At 44.2% G+C, this 16431-nt stretch overlaps 1 protein-coding gene across 1 annotated transcript in view; it reads left to right on the top strand.

Moving 5' to 3' along the window:
• The window catches only part of LOC129696922 (stromal membrane-associated protein 1-like), a 70266-nt gene that overhangs the window by 30249 nt on the left and 23586 nt on the right, over positions 1-16431 (top strand). The window contains 2 exon segments of the mRNA XM_055635032.1: positions 2216-2311; positions 4415-4487. Of these exon segments, the coding sequence (XP_055491007.1) occupies positions 2216-2311; positions 4415-4487 (169 nt within the window).

Genomic DNA, 16431 nt, shown 5'->3' with positions numbered 1-16431 from the left:
AAGCATTTTTAGTTTCGAGAAGATTGGGTAGAAGCATGATATTTGACTGCAAATTATGAAGAGTGGCAATAGTGGTTTTTACAATTGCTCATCCATGTATGAACAGGATTAGGAATTAAGTAATAAACAATACTAATTTTGGTCTGAATAACTAAACAGTACCAAACAGGATAGGCCAAAGGACGACTTCACTCTGCTGAGTTGCTGCCCTAAGATAGGCTTTATGGGAATAACAGTTGGCTTTATGGAGCCAACTGACCTATTTATTTCGGAAACGCAAGTGGGAATACATTGTAGTTCTAGCATGCATGTGTAGCCAGTGGTTCAGATTTGTCTCTATAATGAATGGAAAAATCGAGGAAATGTGACTTCCCTCAAGTGTTTTTCTGTTTTAAGTTTACTATAACTAAAAAGGGATGCGCTGAGAAAAATAGAATCATTTATATCCTCCACATTTCATTTTGGGTCACCAGGTTATTATTGCTCACCGGTAGATACACTGCTTCAGGCTAGCAGGTTACCACATCCCTGGTTAGTTCCCACCACTGATCAACTATTTGATATATTGCCAAAGTACGCTTTTGGAGGAGAAGGGTAAATAAAAGTACATTGTGCAATTTGGCACATGGATTAGTCGAACCAATTGCAGATCAATAACTACTCAAGTAAAATGTGAAATACCCAGTGGATGACGAATCACTTTAGCAAAGTGGCAGAAAAAGCATGGTGGGTTGCATTTATTCATTATCAAAGGGGCTTGGGATATCAAGTCAAGTCACATTTATTTATATAGCATATTAAAAAAAACAACTCGTTGGCCAAAGTGCTTTACATTTGTTATAAGAATAGTATAAACAAACAAACAAACTACATACATACACACATATAACCCTCGCTCAATGGACGTCAGGAAAGGCTTGGGAGTATAGATAAGATTTTAGTCTTGACTTAAAGGGGTCGATGGAGGGGGCAGTTCTGATGGGAAAGGGGGATGCTGCTCCACAGTCTAGGAGCTGCAACTGCAAAGGCGCGGTCGCCCCTAAGCTTATGCCTAGACCGCGGGATATTCAGCAGCCCCAAGTCGGCCGATCTGTGGGACCTGGAGGTGGAGTGGTGAGTGAGAAGACTTTTAATGTAGGAGGGGGCAAGCCCATTGAGGGCTTTGTAGACATAGAGGAGGGTCTTGAAATGTATACGGAACCGCACAGGGAGCCAGTGGAGAGAGGCCAGGATCGGGGTGATGCGGTCCCTTTATCAGGTGCCCGTCAGGAGTCTTGCTGCGGCGGTTTGGACCAGTTGCAGGCGGGACAGGGAAGATTGGCTGATGCCAGTGTAAAGAGAGTTGCAGTAATCTAGGCGGGAGGAGATAAAATGACCAAGTGGGGTTATGTTTCTCACAATACAATTTCTCTCTCTCTCCCCCTCCCCCTCTCTCTCTCTCTCTCTCTCTCTCTCTCTCTCCCCACCCCCCCAGCATTCCTGGTATTAGTTGGCAGGTATGCTAGGGCCCTTTACAACTGCAGAAGGACCTCTTTGCCCCTATAGTCAACTCCTCGTGTTATAAAGGCCAACATACCATTCGCTTTCTTCACTGCCTGCTGTATCTGCATGCTTACTTTCAGGGGGGTAGGGAAGGGAGAGGGGTTATGGAGGGTGGGAGGGGGTGACTGGGTAGGCAGTGACTGAGGGTAGGGGAAAGGAGAGGCAGTAAGAGGTAAAGGAGGGAGGGGCGGTGAGGGTAGATAAGAAGGACAGTGAAGAGGAGGGGGAGGGAGTGTTGGGGGATGAGGGGAAATGAACCGTGCCTGCGCAGTTGGAGACTATGGGTGAGTGTTGGAATATTGCATTGGGTAAACGGGTTACGTTGGGAGAACGGGTGATGGGGGTGATTGGCTCCGGAGGCGCCTGTCTCCGGTGTGAGCGCCGACACCGAGTTCGGGGACCAGCCGTCCCGTGTGATGCTGCGCTCCGCTCCACGCTTTGGGGGACGGGGCCCAACGGGTCCCACTTGGTCTAGTAATTTCTAAAATTCTATGCTTAGTTATAAACCATCCTCTCAGACTACAGGTAAGTAATGATGCCGTTTTCATTGGAAGAAAGCCATCTCAATTGATGAAGCCAACTTGCGAATGGTTTTGTTTCCATTACTCATTCCAAATGCTGGTCTTTCATTTAAACATTTTATGTTGACCTTGTGCTTTTTTTTTTTTTTCAGTCACCTCCCCATTCCATAGGGCTACCTCCAAGCATTCTTAGCCTAACTGGAGAAGAATTTCCTGCTGAGAAAGAAAGCATTGTTACTGCAACTTGTGTGAGTATATTTTTCTCGATGTGATGAGAATGGAAATTGACCACCAAGGGCTAAAGTGTAGGAAATATTTGACATGTCCGAGGTAGGGCCTTGTCAAACATGGAGGGGATAGGAAGCAACATTAAAATTAGTGAAATGATGATTATAGCTAAGTAACTGGAAGAATGTAATAGATTCTTGTCGGACATGACATGCAAATGTAACTGATAGTTGTTGAAGTAATGTGCTGATAGTAATTGGCAGTCGAGTCTAGACGTGGAAACAGATTACAAAGAAGTGAACTGAGAACTAAAAAGAGAAGCAGCTGCATCAAGTGCAAGGGATGTTGATGGGAAATAAGTCATAAAATGCATTCGCGGGTTTTCACAAGCAGTGCGTAGATAGAATTTTACTATGGAGGAGGTCGTACCTGACCTCGGAGAACAGTGTTAACAATTTGCAGGTTAACAATTTGACTTGGATGCTCAGGACATAAATTCAAGGTTTGGCTGCTGCCCACTGCAATTCCAATAGATACCAGGAGGAAGATAGAAAATAGAACAGTAAGGTACAGAAACAGGCTCTTCGGCCACAGTGTCTGTGCTCACTGGTGCACATGACAGGTTTTCCAGGATTCTGCTTTTTAATCTCTTTTCAGGCTCGAGGATCTGGTTTTTTGTACCTGTCTCTTTGATACTGAGGTAGATCATGACCCTTTAGTGTTCACCTGCCTCTACCAGAATGTTCTGCAGAGCTGCAGGGAAACAACAAAAATGCTGGAAATAAACTTGAGTGAATATCTTTGTTTTTGCTCCCCTTACTGTAGAATTCCTAATAATATCTTACAACCTGGTATGGTTGTGTAATCCCAGATGCATTTTTTTTTTCTCCTCTGGCTGTACATTCCTCTTCCATCGTCATTATCTTTGACTGAATAGTGGTTAGAACGCAAGATTGCCTGTGGAGAGAGGTGGAGGTGTTATTCTGCGATACCTGCCTCTTCTTTGTCTTATCTAGCTGACATCCAGTTTCTACCGCATTCACTTTAGCTGTGGGATGACCAGATCCCGACATTCATGACACATGAATGACTCCCTTTTAATAATGGAACAGTTTGCTGTTGCTCGTGCTCTGTCTTAGTTGAAGCTCCAGATCGACAGCAATATAGATCAATCAACTTGTTGTACTAAAACTACTACATTAGAATACAAACAAGAAACATGATGGACCACCTAATGTTGGTACCAGATTTGGCAAAGTTAACTTTGCAAAATCTTTCTTGTCAACATTAAGAAATTACTGTCTCTAGTAATCTAGCGATTACTGGTGACTCGCCTCCTGCTTATCCAGCAACAGCCCAGTCAATTTTATGGAATCGCATCTTACAGCTTATATCCCAGACTACATAAAGATGCCATGGTATGTTCTGTCCCAGCAACATGACAAACACAGGGGGGGGTGAGAAGCATACCTATACACAGGAGAGAGGGAATGGACCTGATAGTCCTCAGTGTCTGGCAAAACAGCCATCCAGTCCACACGTGGTTTGCTGATGTAAATTTTCAAAATCATGTTCATCGACAGACCTCTCCATAATCTAGCCCAAGCTCATCTCCACAGTCTCTTCAACCATGAGACATTTCTTTATTATGTTTATTTGATCTGCAGTTTGTTGTATCATTATCGTCCATTGTAGTTACAAGTTTGGAACTCCATCATTGGGCCTTTGTACCTTTACAAGCTCCTTGCAGAAGTAGTAGAAGAAATACTGTTGTGCTTCATTTCCCATTCTTTTATTCACCTCCCACGCTTTCCTTGGGTTGACACATATTGTTACCCTCTTTTTGTTTTCTCCTACATTAAAAACGCGGTGCAAATGCAAATTTACTTGGCCATTAAAGATGCATAATACATTGGCAAGTTGTGAATTCATTCCACTGAATGGTTATGGAAAAAATGGGAATATGTACTCAGTAAGAAATCATTGGGGATAAAAAAGGATAATATTACATGTAAAGTTCCAATGTGAGAATGAACACCCAGTGGTTTAAGATTAATTCAGTTTTGGGATTCAAATGACTTTAACAAGCTTTATTAATTATCATTTTATTTTTAACAATATAGAAGAAAGATCAATTCGACACCAGAGCAAGCCCTCAGAAGGTGACACAATCCACCGTTGATCTGTTAGGTTTGGGTAAGTAAAGATTATTTAAGTGATTCTTGGTGTTAACTTATTCACTACGTGATACTTGTTACTAACGAAAGTTGGGGGAACTCAGAAGGTCCACAGTGGGGGCAAGATACAGTTGACATTTCAGATCGAGAACCGGCGTGTGGCAACATTTTGGTGAAGTTTTAATAGCAATGGTGCTTGTTTGTGTTGTCACTGTGGAATGATCTTGAAAGCATTGGTGAGGCCAATTCTGGAGTATGGGGTACAATTTTGGTCGCCTAATTATAGGAAGGATGTCAACAAAATAGAGAGAGTACAGAGGAGATTTACTAGAATGTTGCCTGGGTTTCAGCAACTAAGTTACAGAGAAAGATTGAACAAGTTAGGGCTTTATTCGTTGGAGCGCAGAAGGTTAAGGGGGGACTTGACAGAGGTGTTTAAAATGATGAGAGGGATAGACAGAGTTGATGTGGATAAGCTTTTCCCACTGAGAGGAGGGAAGATGCAAACAAGGGGACATGACTTGAGAATTAAGGGACAGAAGTTTAGGAGTAACATGAGGGGGAACTTCTTTACTCAGAGAGTGGTGGCTGTGTGGAATGAGCTTCCAGTGAAGGTGGTGGAGGCAGGTTCGTTTTTATCATTTAAAAATAAATTGGATAGTTATATGGACGAGAAAGGAATGGAGGGTTATGGTCTGAGCGCAGGTATATGGGACTAGGGGAGAATACGTGTTCGGGAAGGACTAGAAGGGTTGAGATGGCCTGTTTCCGTGCTGTAATTGTTATATGGTTAAAGAGTAGAGAGCACCTGATGCAGCAGTTTATACAGTAACCCATGCGGGTCTCACACTGAATGTCAAGAGTGTTTTATTGTCATGTGTCCCAGATATAAAACAATGACATTCTTACTTGCTGCAGCACAACAGAATATGTAAACATGGTACACTGTAAACAATATGATAAATGAGAGAGAGAGAGGAAAAAAAACATTAAAAGAAGATGAGCACTGAAGGGAGAGACTTCTGAAGATAATTGTATATGACATTTTAAGATTAATGAAACAATAGGCTATGAAGTGCACATTTGGGATCTCCATAGGTAGGAATTAGATTAGTTTGGAGATCCATCATAAAAATAGACTCTTTGGCCGAGCGAGTCCACCCCAGCCATCGATCACCCGTTCACACTAGTTCTGTTGCCCCATTTTCCTGACCACTCACTACACATTCAGGAGTTTTAGAGGCCGTTTAACTATAAACGTATCTTTGGGATGTGGGAGAAAACGTGACCACCCCAAGAAAATCCACACATTAAAAAGGGGGAACGTGCACACTCCACATAGACACCACCCGAGGCCAGGATCGAACTTGACCAGGATCAAAGGGAATGCAAGGAAATGGATCACTTACAGGCTGATGAGATTAGTTCAGCTAGGCATCATGTTCAGTTCAAACTCTGGGTCGAAGGGCCAGTTCCTGTGCTGTACAGGTCTGTCCAGTGAGTGTGCAGTCTCGCTGCTGTTTTTAGGCCAGGTCCTCATCATCATAATAATAATAATAATAATACATTTTATTTATGGGCGCCTTTCAAGAGTCTCAAGGACACCTTACAAAAATTTAGCAGGTAGAGGAAAAACATGTAAGGGGAATGAAATAAATAGTAGAGACATGACTAGTACACAAATTAAAGACAATTCAATTCAAAACACAATATGAGGCAATTCAAGCACAGATGAAAAGGGAGGGGGACGTGGGGCTAAGGATAGGCAGAGGTGAAGAGATGGGTCTTGAGGCGGGACTGGAAGATGGTGAGGGACACGGAATTGTGGATCAGTTGGGGGAGGGAGTTCCAGAGCCTGGGAGCTGCCCTGGAGAAGGCTCTGTCCCCAAAACTGCGGAGGTTGGATTTGTGGATGGAGAGGAGACCGGCTGATGTGGATCTGAGGGACCGTGAGGGTTGATAGGGGGAGAGGAGGTCAGTGAGATATGGGGGGGCCAGATGGTGGAGGGCTTTGTAGGTGAGGATCAGGATTTTGTAGGTGATCCGGTGGGAGATGGGAAGCTAGTGAAGTTGTTTGAGGACTATATATATGTAGAGAGAGAGATGCATTGCAGACAAAGTTATTGTGTGGGGAATCTTAACACATCCTGTCTTTGGTGCTGTGGGAACTTCCCATGATTTCAGAATTGAATCATTCCAAGGTTCACTGCGGAGACATTTCCCTTGAGGCCTGCTGCTAGGCAGATCCATATGCGTTGCTGCATCATGCGTTGACAACAAGCCTGAATTCTATAATATCTCTCATCATCTGTCTCTTGTTTGGCCGCACAGTTCTACCTAGCCGGCAGATTTCCTCATGGTAACACGAGCGCCAGTGACCACTTGAAGGGCAGGGTTTAGCATCAGATCCCTGTCGCAGCAATGGCAGCTCAGATTGATGCTCATTTTAAAGAACGGGGTTTTCTAGCCATGAGCATTTCTACTGGAGGAGCAAGAGCAGTATAATAAGTAATTGCTCTAAAGAATAAAGCACAGTGCCAGTGTCGAATCAACCATGTTGCTGTCTGGAGTTATCTATAGATCTGAAGGAAATGGAACCAAATGGATATACTATTAGCTGTCGTGATGCAGTCCACTGCTTCCTGCTTCAAAAAAAAACTTGCCTAAACTTCTACAATCTAATCACAAATATATTCTAATAACTGATATGGTTAGGGTGTCTTGAAAGTTACTCACTTCTGCAGGTGCAAGGATGCTTGCACAGATAAGACAGTGACCATGCTTTGAATGATAGGTAAATAATAGCATTGTATGTTATTTGGCAAATAGTGTGAATCTAACTTTATATAGATTAAATTTATATAGATTAAATCAGAAATTGTCAACAGGAAACTTCTAGATTGCTTTAAAAAAAAAAAAAAATGATCTGGCTCGAGTCTTTTGAGCAAAATAGTAGAAATGGTTCTGCAGGCCCATTCATTTTCCCTACCCCAACCCCAAAGTTGACTGGAAAGATACCCTAGCTGGGATGACAGTGGAACAACAATGGCAGGTATTTCTGGGAATAATACAGAAGGTTCAGGATCAGTTAATTCCAAAGAGGAAGAAAGATTCCAAGGGCAGTAAGGGGTGACTGTGGCTGACAAGGGAAGTCAGGTACAGTATAAAAATAAAAGAGATGAAATACAACATAGGAAAGATGATCGGGAAGCAAGAGGATTGGGTAATACAACATAGGAAAGATGATCCTCTGAGGCAGTAAGCTTGCCAAGAATATAAAGGAGGATAGTAAAAGCATCTTTAAGTATGTGAAGAGCAAAAAATTAGTTAAGAGCAAATTTGGACCTTTGAAGACTCAAAAAAGGTGAATTTATTATGGGGAACAAGGAAATTGCAGATAGAAACATAGAAATTAGGTGCAGGAGTAGGCCATTCGGCCCTTCGAGCCTGCACCGCCATTCAATATGATCATGGCTGATCATCCAACTCAGTATCCCGTACCTGCCTTCTCTCCATACCCCCTGATCCCCTTAGCCACAAGGGCCACATCTAACTCCCTCTTAAATATAGCCAATGAACTGGCCTCAACTACCCTCTGTGGCAGAGAGTTCCAGAGATTCGCCATCTGAGTGAATCTCTGGAACTGGAATGAGTTGAAGTACTTTGGATCCGTCTTCACTAAGGAAGACACAAACAATCTTCCTGATGAACTAGTGGTCAGATGATTTGGGGTGACGGAGGAACTGAAGGAAATCCACATTAGGCAGGAATTGGTGTTGGGTAAACTGTTGGGACTGAAGACTGATAAAACTCCAGGGCCTGATGGTCTGCATCCCAGGGTACTTAAGGAAGTGGCTCTAGAAATCGTGGGCGCACTGGTGTTCATTTTACAATGTTCTATAGGTTCAGGATCAGTTCATGTGGATTGGAGGGTAGCTAATGTCATCACACTTTTTAAGAAAAGCGGGAGAGAGAAAACAGGGAATTATAGACCAGTTAGCCTGACATCGGTAGTGGGGAAGATGCTGGAGTCAATCATAAAAGATGAAATAACAGCACATTTGGATAGCAGTAACTGGATCGGTCCGAGTCGGCATGGTTTACGAAGGGGAAATCATGCTTGACTAATCTTCTGGAATTTCTTGAGGATGTAACTAGGAAAATGGACATGGGACAGCCAGTGGATGTAGTGTACCTGGACTTTCAGAAAGCATTTGATCAGGTCCCACATAGGAGACTAGTTGGCAAAATTAGGGCACATGGTATTGGGGTAAAGTGCTGACATGGATAGAAAATTGGTTGGCAGACAGGAAACAAAGAGTAGGCATTAACGGGTCCCTTTCAGAATGGCAGGCAGTGACTAGTGGGGTACTGCAAGGCTCGGTGCTGGAACCACAGCTATTTACAATATACATCAATGATTTAGATGAAGGGATTCAAAATGACATTAGCAAATTTGCAGATGACAAAAGGTGGGTGGCAATGTGAACTGTTAGGAGGATGCTATGAGACTGCAGGGTGACTTGGACAGGTTGGGTGAGTGGGCATATGCATGGTAGATGCAGTTTAATGTGGATAAATGTGAGGTTATCCACTTTGGTAGCAAAACGAGGAAGGCAGATTATTATCTAAATGGTGTCAAGTTGGGAAAGGGGGAAGTACAACGGAATCTGGGGGTGTTTGTTCATCAGTCAATGAAAGTAAGCATGCAGGTACAGCAGGCAGTGAAGAAAGCGAAAGACATGTTGGCCTTCATAACAAGAGGAGTTGAGTATAGGAGCAAAGAGGTCCTGCAGTTGTACAGGGCCCTAGTGAGACCACACCTGGTGTATTGTGTGCAGTTGTGGTCCCCTAACTTGTGGAAGGACATTCTTGCTATTGAGGGAGTGCAGCTTAGGTTCACAAGGTTAATTCCTGAGATGGTGGGACTGTCATATGGTGGGAGAATGGAGCGGCTGAGCTTGTATACTCTGGAATTTAGAAGGATGAGAGTGGAATCTTATTGAAACATATAACATCATTAAGGGTTTGGACACGCTAGAGGCAGGAAACGTGTTCCTGCTGTTGGGGGAGTCCAGAACCAGGGGCCAACACTTTTTCACACAGAGAGTTGTGAGTCTGTGGAATTCTCTGCCTTAGAGGGTGGTGGAGGCCGGTTCTCTGGATACTTTCAAGAGAGAGCTTGATAGGGCTTTTCAAGATAGCAAAGTCAGGGGATATGGGGAGAAGGCAGGAACGGGGTACTGATTGTGGATGATTAGCCATGATCACATTGGATGGCGGTGCTGGGTCAAAGGGCCGAATGGCCTGCTCCTGCACCTATTGTCTATTGTGCTCATTACTGTCAAGGCTACTCCTTATAATTTTATTTTATTGATGCTTTTTCCCCCTCATATTTCCATGAAATCATCCGGTTCAGTTTGTGCAAAATGAAAACAGGTTTGTCCATCAGGTTTGTCATCATGATGGCATATTTCCAATTCAATGTGACCTTGAATTGTGTATTTACATTTTTTTTTAAATGCTCAGTCATACAAGCTGCAGGCTGAGCATGAATTGCAGAAGTCTTTTCCAGACAATGAGTTTGCACTTTTTCAGGCATGTGAATTTTTCAAGATACCTGTTTTTCAAGAAGCAGGGCTGTTAACACACTCCGTACCATTTCCCCCATGACGTCTGTGATTTTGTCAGTACATTTGGCTAAGAGTCAAAGTTGGACTGCCTTCAGTATTGTGTCATCTTTTGGGTGCAAGATTAAATTGACACTTTTCTCAAGTTGGTGTAGAATATTCCGTGCCTCTTTTCAAAATGACCAATATTTAACCATAAACCACAAAAACAATGGACCATAAATCACCATCTCACTAGAGTTTTCAGTACCTGCTGTGTGTTTTCCTGCATTGCGTCAATAACAACACTTGCATTACATCATTAGTTACAGCCTACTACCTGCCCCCTCAACATTGTCTCCTCTGCCCTTCTGAAGGATGTCATTACAATAGCCGGTCCCTGCATTTTCGCCATCTTCAACAGTCCTCTGGCCACTGGCACTGTTCCTACCTGCTTCAAGCATGCGGCGGTCCAGCCCCTCCTGAAAAAACCTAACCTCGACCCCACCTCGCCAAGCAACTACAGACCTATTTCAAAACTGCCTTTCCTTTCAAAAGCCCTTGAAACGGTAATTTTAAGTCAACTTATGCCTTATCTTCACCAAAATACTATCTTGGAAACTTTCCAATCAGGTTTCAGGCCCACCACAGCACAGGGTCTACCTTGTTGAAGGTACATAATGACCTACTGCTCACCGTTGACTCCGACGACTGCAATCCTGCTCCTTCTCGATCTCAGCGCAGCATTTGATACTGTTGACCACACCATCCTAATTGACCGTCTCCGGTATGGGGTTGGTATTGATGGCACTGCCCTGAGCTGGTTCATCTCCTACCTCAAAGGTAGGAGTTTCTCTTTCTCCTCCCCAGCTAGCCTCTGCTGTGGGGTTCCACCCTTGGCCCCATTCTCTTCTCCCTGTATATGCTCCCCTTAGGCCAAGTCATTCAAAGGCATGGCATTCCCTTCCATTGCTATGCAGATGATACATAACTCTATCTCCCTCTGAAGCCCAAAAAACGATCAATTCTACTTAACCTTATCCATTGCCTCAAGGATATAAAGTGTTGGATGGTCCAGAACTTCCTCCAACTAAACGAGAGTAAGTCTGTGGTCATTCTTCTCGGCCCCCCGGACTCAATCAAAATGATAGCAGGCAGCTTTGGCAGTCTTACCCCATTACTCAAACCTCACGTCAAAAACCTTGGCGTGATATTTGGCCCAGCATTGAAATTTGACAAACAAGTCAATGCCGTGGTAAAAGCTAGCTTCTTCCAGCTTCAGACGATAGCTAAAATAAAACATTTCCTCCAGTTTGATGACCTCGAAAACATCATCCACATATTTATCTCCTCCCGCCTCGATTACTGCAACCCCCTTTACACTGGCATCAGCCAATCTCCCCTGTCCCTCCTGCAACTGGTCCAAAACGCCGCAGCGTGACTCCTGACGGGCACCCGAAAAAGGGACCACATCACCCCGATTCTGGCCTCTCTCCACTGTGCGGTTCTGAATAAATTTAAAGATCCTTCTTTATGCCTACAAAGCCCTTAATGGGCTTGCCCCCACCTACATCTAACTTCTGCTTACCCACCACACCACCTCCAGGTCCCTCAGATTGGCCGACTTGGGGTTACTGAACATCCCGCGGTCTAGGCATAAGCTCAGGGCGATCACGCCTTTGTGGTTGCAGCTCCTAAACTGTGGAACAGCATCCCTCTTCCCATCAGAACTGCCCCCTCCATCGACTCTAAAGAGTCGACACTTAAAACTCATCTTTACTCTCAAGCCTTTCTTGACGTTCTCTGAGGGAGGGCTATATGTATGTACTTAATCTATGAACCAATGCTGTATAACGTTAGTACCTCCACCAATGTAAAGCACTTTAGCCAACAAGAGTTGTTTTTTAAATGTGCTATAGAAATAAAAGTGACGACTTGACAAAGCAATTCAGATCAAACTGAGGTCCGGATGAGCAAATTCTTTAGAGTTTGTTTTAGAATAAGTTCCATTCTCCTCTACTGCTGAGTATCTGAATCATCTGTGTGGAAAGCAAAATTGGATAGAGGATTATCAATTGCCATGCTTCAGATTTGCAATAGTGAAGTATTTTATCATTTTAGTTGTCTCTCCTCATCATATATTTATGTAACAAAAACAGATTTCTGGAAGAAGTCAGCTAGTGAAGCATCGTGTGTGAAAAGAGAAATATTTAACACTTCAGTCAGAGGATTTTCCTCAGAACTGGATGAAGAGTGAAAGGATTGGGTTTTTTTTACTATGCTTGTGATTCAGGTCCATGAAAAGAGACACTTGTGTAGTATGGATTTGCTTAGCCTTTCCAGCAGTAATATTTATCTGGTAAGTTTGCCAAGTGCAGCCTATGGTCATGATGACAAAAATACTTTGTATATTTTGAATATATAAAGAAATGAGAAGCTTGGGAAAGAAAGACAAATGGAAAATGCTGAAGCATTCAGCAGGCCAAGCAGCATCTGTGGAATGAAAGAAATAACATCTTCAGGTCCATGACCTGTCTTGGGAAATAAATTCTGTTCGAACTGATCCGAGTGTTGTAGGTGATGACTAGAGTAGAAAAACAACCTAATGTTGGTTTTGGGTTATGAGCTATGGTTTAGACATGTTTTAGGTGGTATATCATTACTTTGTTTAAATGTATATCATTTACTGTGTCGGCTCCGAGATTGTGGAATGAATTGCCTCTGCACGTTAAACAGGCCCCTTCTCTAGCTGTTTTTAAATCACTCCTGAAGACATATCTATTCTCCATGGCCTTTGTAGACCAGTGAGGTGTCGAATTGTTTATTAACTTTATTTGCTTGGTTTTGCTGCGTTGTTTGTACTTGTGTTTTATGTTTTTTTTTAATTTATTGTTTGGATTTTTGTATGTAATTTATGCGCCTCGTGTTAGTTGTATGTTCTGTTGTTCTGCCTGTTTTATGATGTCTTGCTTGTTTTCTTTTTTCTGTACAGCACTTTGGTCAGCTTTGGTTGTTTTTAAGGTGCTTAACAAATAAAGTTATTATTATTATTATTATTTGTTTTGGAAAGTTGGCATGTTTTGAGTTACTTTGTTCTTGAGAAAGCCTTGTCATACATTTTATTGGGTAAGATAATAGTGTACCACTGACTTACTAAGATTCTGCTACTAAGGGATAGCTGACAGTTTAATTTAGGAATTGCAAGTTTAAAACTGAGGATATTAGGGAGAAGGAGGCAGAGTTGAATCAAGGTGAGGGATGGGTAGGAGGATAATGTTTCCGAGAGAGTAAGTAAAGGTTTGTACAACACGTTTTTTTTTCATTTTTATGCTTTCATTTTTGTTGATAATTTCTTGTATCTAATTCTCACCACCTCATCTAATGCTGCCTTGAAGTTTGTGTGTCAACAGCTAGAGGGCACCAGGGCAGTGACTTGCTCCAAATTATTAACCATTCTGTTCTTGCAATTAGGAACAATATTGAAGTCCTATCTAAAAACAGAGCATGAAACTGCAAGTTGCATCCTGTTAAACATACTTTGTGTTCGATATGAATTAAAAAGCTTCTGTTGAATGTGATTTTATGCCACTTATTGTGGAATGTAATAAAATGCAAGTGAGAACAGTGAGAGTTTGTAAAATTGTCACTACATTTGAAAGGCTAGGTTACTATTGAGGCCCATTTCTTCCTTCTCGGTATCTTTCCCCTTACACCCATTGTAAAAAAATTCAGCTTGAATTGTCTTCTAATTCTTCCTACCAAATTAATATACAATTAAGGACACTAAGTACTGGAGTAAACCAGCAGGTCATGCAGCAGAACGTGGATAGGTGACATTTTGGGTTGGGACTCTTCTCCAGACTGATCAGACTGCTATCCATGTACTCCAGAAATGCTCCCTGACCCTCTGAGTTACTCCAGTACTTTGTATCCTTTTTTGTAAACCAGCAGTTCTTTGTTTCTACAAATATACATATTACCCTCGGTGCCAAAATATGTTAACATAATTTATTTTTATTCTTTATGTGTATGTCTGTGTCCTGTAGATATCCACAGTTTTCCACCACGTTTTGTGGACTTTGGAAAGAATTGCAGAGAAAATCACTGTAGGAGGTCATTTGGTTCAGCTGATGTTTGGTGTTTGTTCCCACAGGCCTCTTCACATCTTTCCCCATCCGCCCAAGCCCCCCCCCCCCCACAAGCAGGCGCACGCATACACACACACAGCACATGCGCACACACTCATTTTCTAGGACCCTGGTATTGCTATAGAAATCTGTTTTTAACTGCACATTGAATCATGAGCTCTAGCCTCCAAATATCATTCGATGAATCATAAGATGTGGGAAAAAAACTTCCTGATGTCCCAAAGAAAGAGAAATTCAAAATGGATGAAAGAGTGTGACAAAATTGTCATCAGCCTATCATAGCAACAAAGCTGCGAACCCACACATTAGAACATAGAACAGTATAGTACAGGAGAAGGCCCTTCAGCTCATGTTGTTGCTCAATATCTAATCATAAATCCTCAATCCTGATGTTTGAATAACATTGCACAAGATTTGATGGCGATTTTTAAAGGGAACGGTGAAAACTGAACTATCTAAAGAAACATGACAATATGCCAGAGGAGGAGAAATACATCATTTAAATAGTACATTTAGATAGTGGTACAGGTGCACAACCTTTTATCCGACGATCCAAATAACGAAAACCTCCGAATAGCAAAATCATTTTCGGTCCTTGAAGAAAGGTCCTTGAAAACGTTCACCGAGGGCGGCCCGCAGAGGTGACAGCGGAACCTCCGTTCGGTCGGTCCTCGAAGAAAGGGGAACTAAATCCCCATTCATAAAATAAAAGGTGAGGGTATATTGCGCGGGAGGGTTAATAATTGACAATATGCTGCTGCCTGTCCGAGATCCCAGAGACCCACAGCCAGCAGCAGCCCAGCCCCGTTCCAACTCCAGAGGAAAACTGCAAACTGGCCGGAGACGTCAGGACCACCAGAAGACGTTCCCCGAGCTGTGCCCCCTCATCGGGACACCGACCCCCAGGCCCACTGCAAGCACGGACATCCCAGATCAGCAACTCCAGCCCAGCCCCGCTCCAACTCCAGAGGAACACGCTCCCCGTATGGGCAGAAGCTGATGGTGTGCAAGGGCCGTCGTGTTCTTGGGGTGGCGCAGCTCGGGCTGTGGGCGAACTGCCACTTGTCGGCGTAGCGGCCCATCGGGGAGCGGATTTTTATTATTTATTCGGTGGATTCAAGAATCCCCGAGCTAGGCTGCCTATGTATCGTCTACCGTGGGAACTCTTTAACTCAGCAGGGAGGCAGCAGCAGATTGTCGCTCCCTTCAGTTTCCCAGCGACAGTCACCTGCCACGGGAGAGAGATCATGCACTGTTGTAGGTCTCCTTTGCACGTCGGTGTTTCTGTCTTTCTCCACTCATTGTTGGCCCCATCTGTCACCACCCCCATCTACGCCCCTCTGCTTCCCGGCCATGTGTGTGACCCATTCCCTCCCCTCTCCAGCTCCCCGCTCATTGCACCGGCGCGGGGGCTTTGTACTGTCTTCTCGTCGGCGATGGCAGCAGATCGGTGCGAGTCACCGGAGACGTCAGGACCAATTGGACGTCGAGCACCAGGCCCACCGCAAGCATGGAGAACCCAGAGACCCACAGCCAACAGCAGCCCAACCCAGCCCCGCTCCAACTACTTAGGAACCTGGGTTGCGGATGACGGGGCGCAGCTCGGGGCGTCGTAGGGGCCCATCGGGGAGCGGGTTCCTGTTGGTCCTGACGTCTCCGGCCACCTGCCATCCTCCGGGAACTGTACCGCCCTTGCAGGAGAGTGGGGTTGTTTGCAGTTGCAGAGGGAGGGGGCAAGGGCGGTACAGTTCCCAGTCTCAGCTCCTGTCCATGGGGGTGGCCGGAGACGTCAGGACCAACGGGACAGCAACCCCCCAGGCCCACTGCAAGCACGGAGATCCCAGAGACCCACAGCCAGCAGCAACTCCAGCCCAGCCCCGCTCCAACTCCAGAGGAACACGTAGGGGCAGAACCCGATGGTGTGCAAGGTAAGTCTTGGGGTGGCGGATGAGGAGGCGCAGCTCGGGCTGTGGGCAAACTGCCACTTGTCGCCGTAGCGGCCCATCGGGGAGCGGATTCCTCTGATGTTGGAGGGGGAGGGGGGTATTGTGCTGTTAGATCGCCCCCTGCTATCCCAGGGACAGGGAGACACGGCGGCTTTTTAGGCTGCTGGGCAATCACTTCCAAAGTTCTGCCCACACAGTCAGTACACCTCTCCTACACTGCATTTCATACAAACATTTATTCTGCAAGAAAAAAACTACAT

This window comes from Leucoraja erinacea, chromosome 5 (assembly GCF_028641065.1).
Source record: "Leucoraja erinacea ecotype New England chromosome 5, Leri_hhj_1, whole genome shotgun sequence".
In the NCBI taxonomy this organism is placed as follows: Eukaryota; Metazoa; Chordata; class Chondrichthyes; order Rajiformes; family Rajidae; genus Leucoraja; species Leucoraja erinaceus.
Note: the sequence above shows the minus strand (reverse complement) of the source record. Positions and strands in the feature narration are given on the sequence as shown.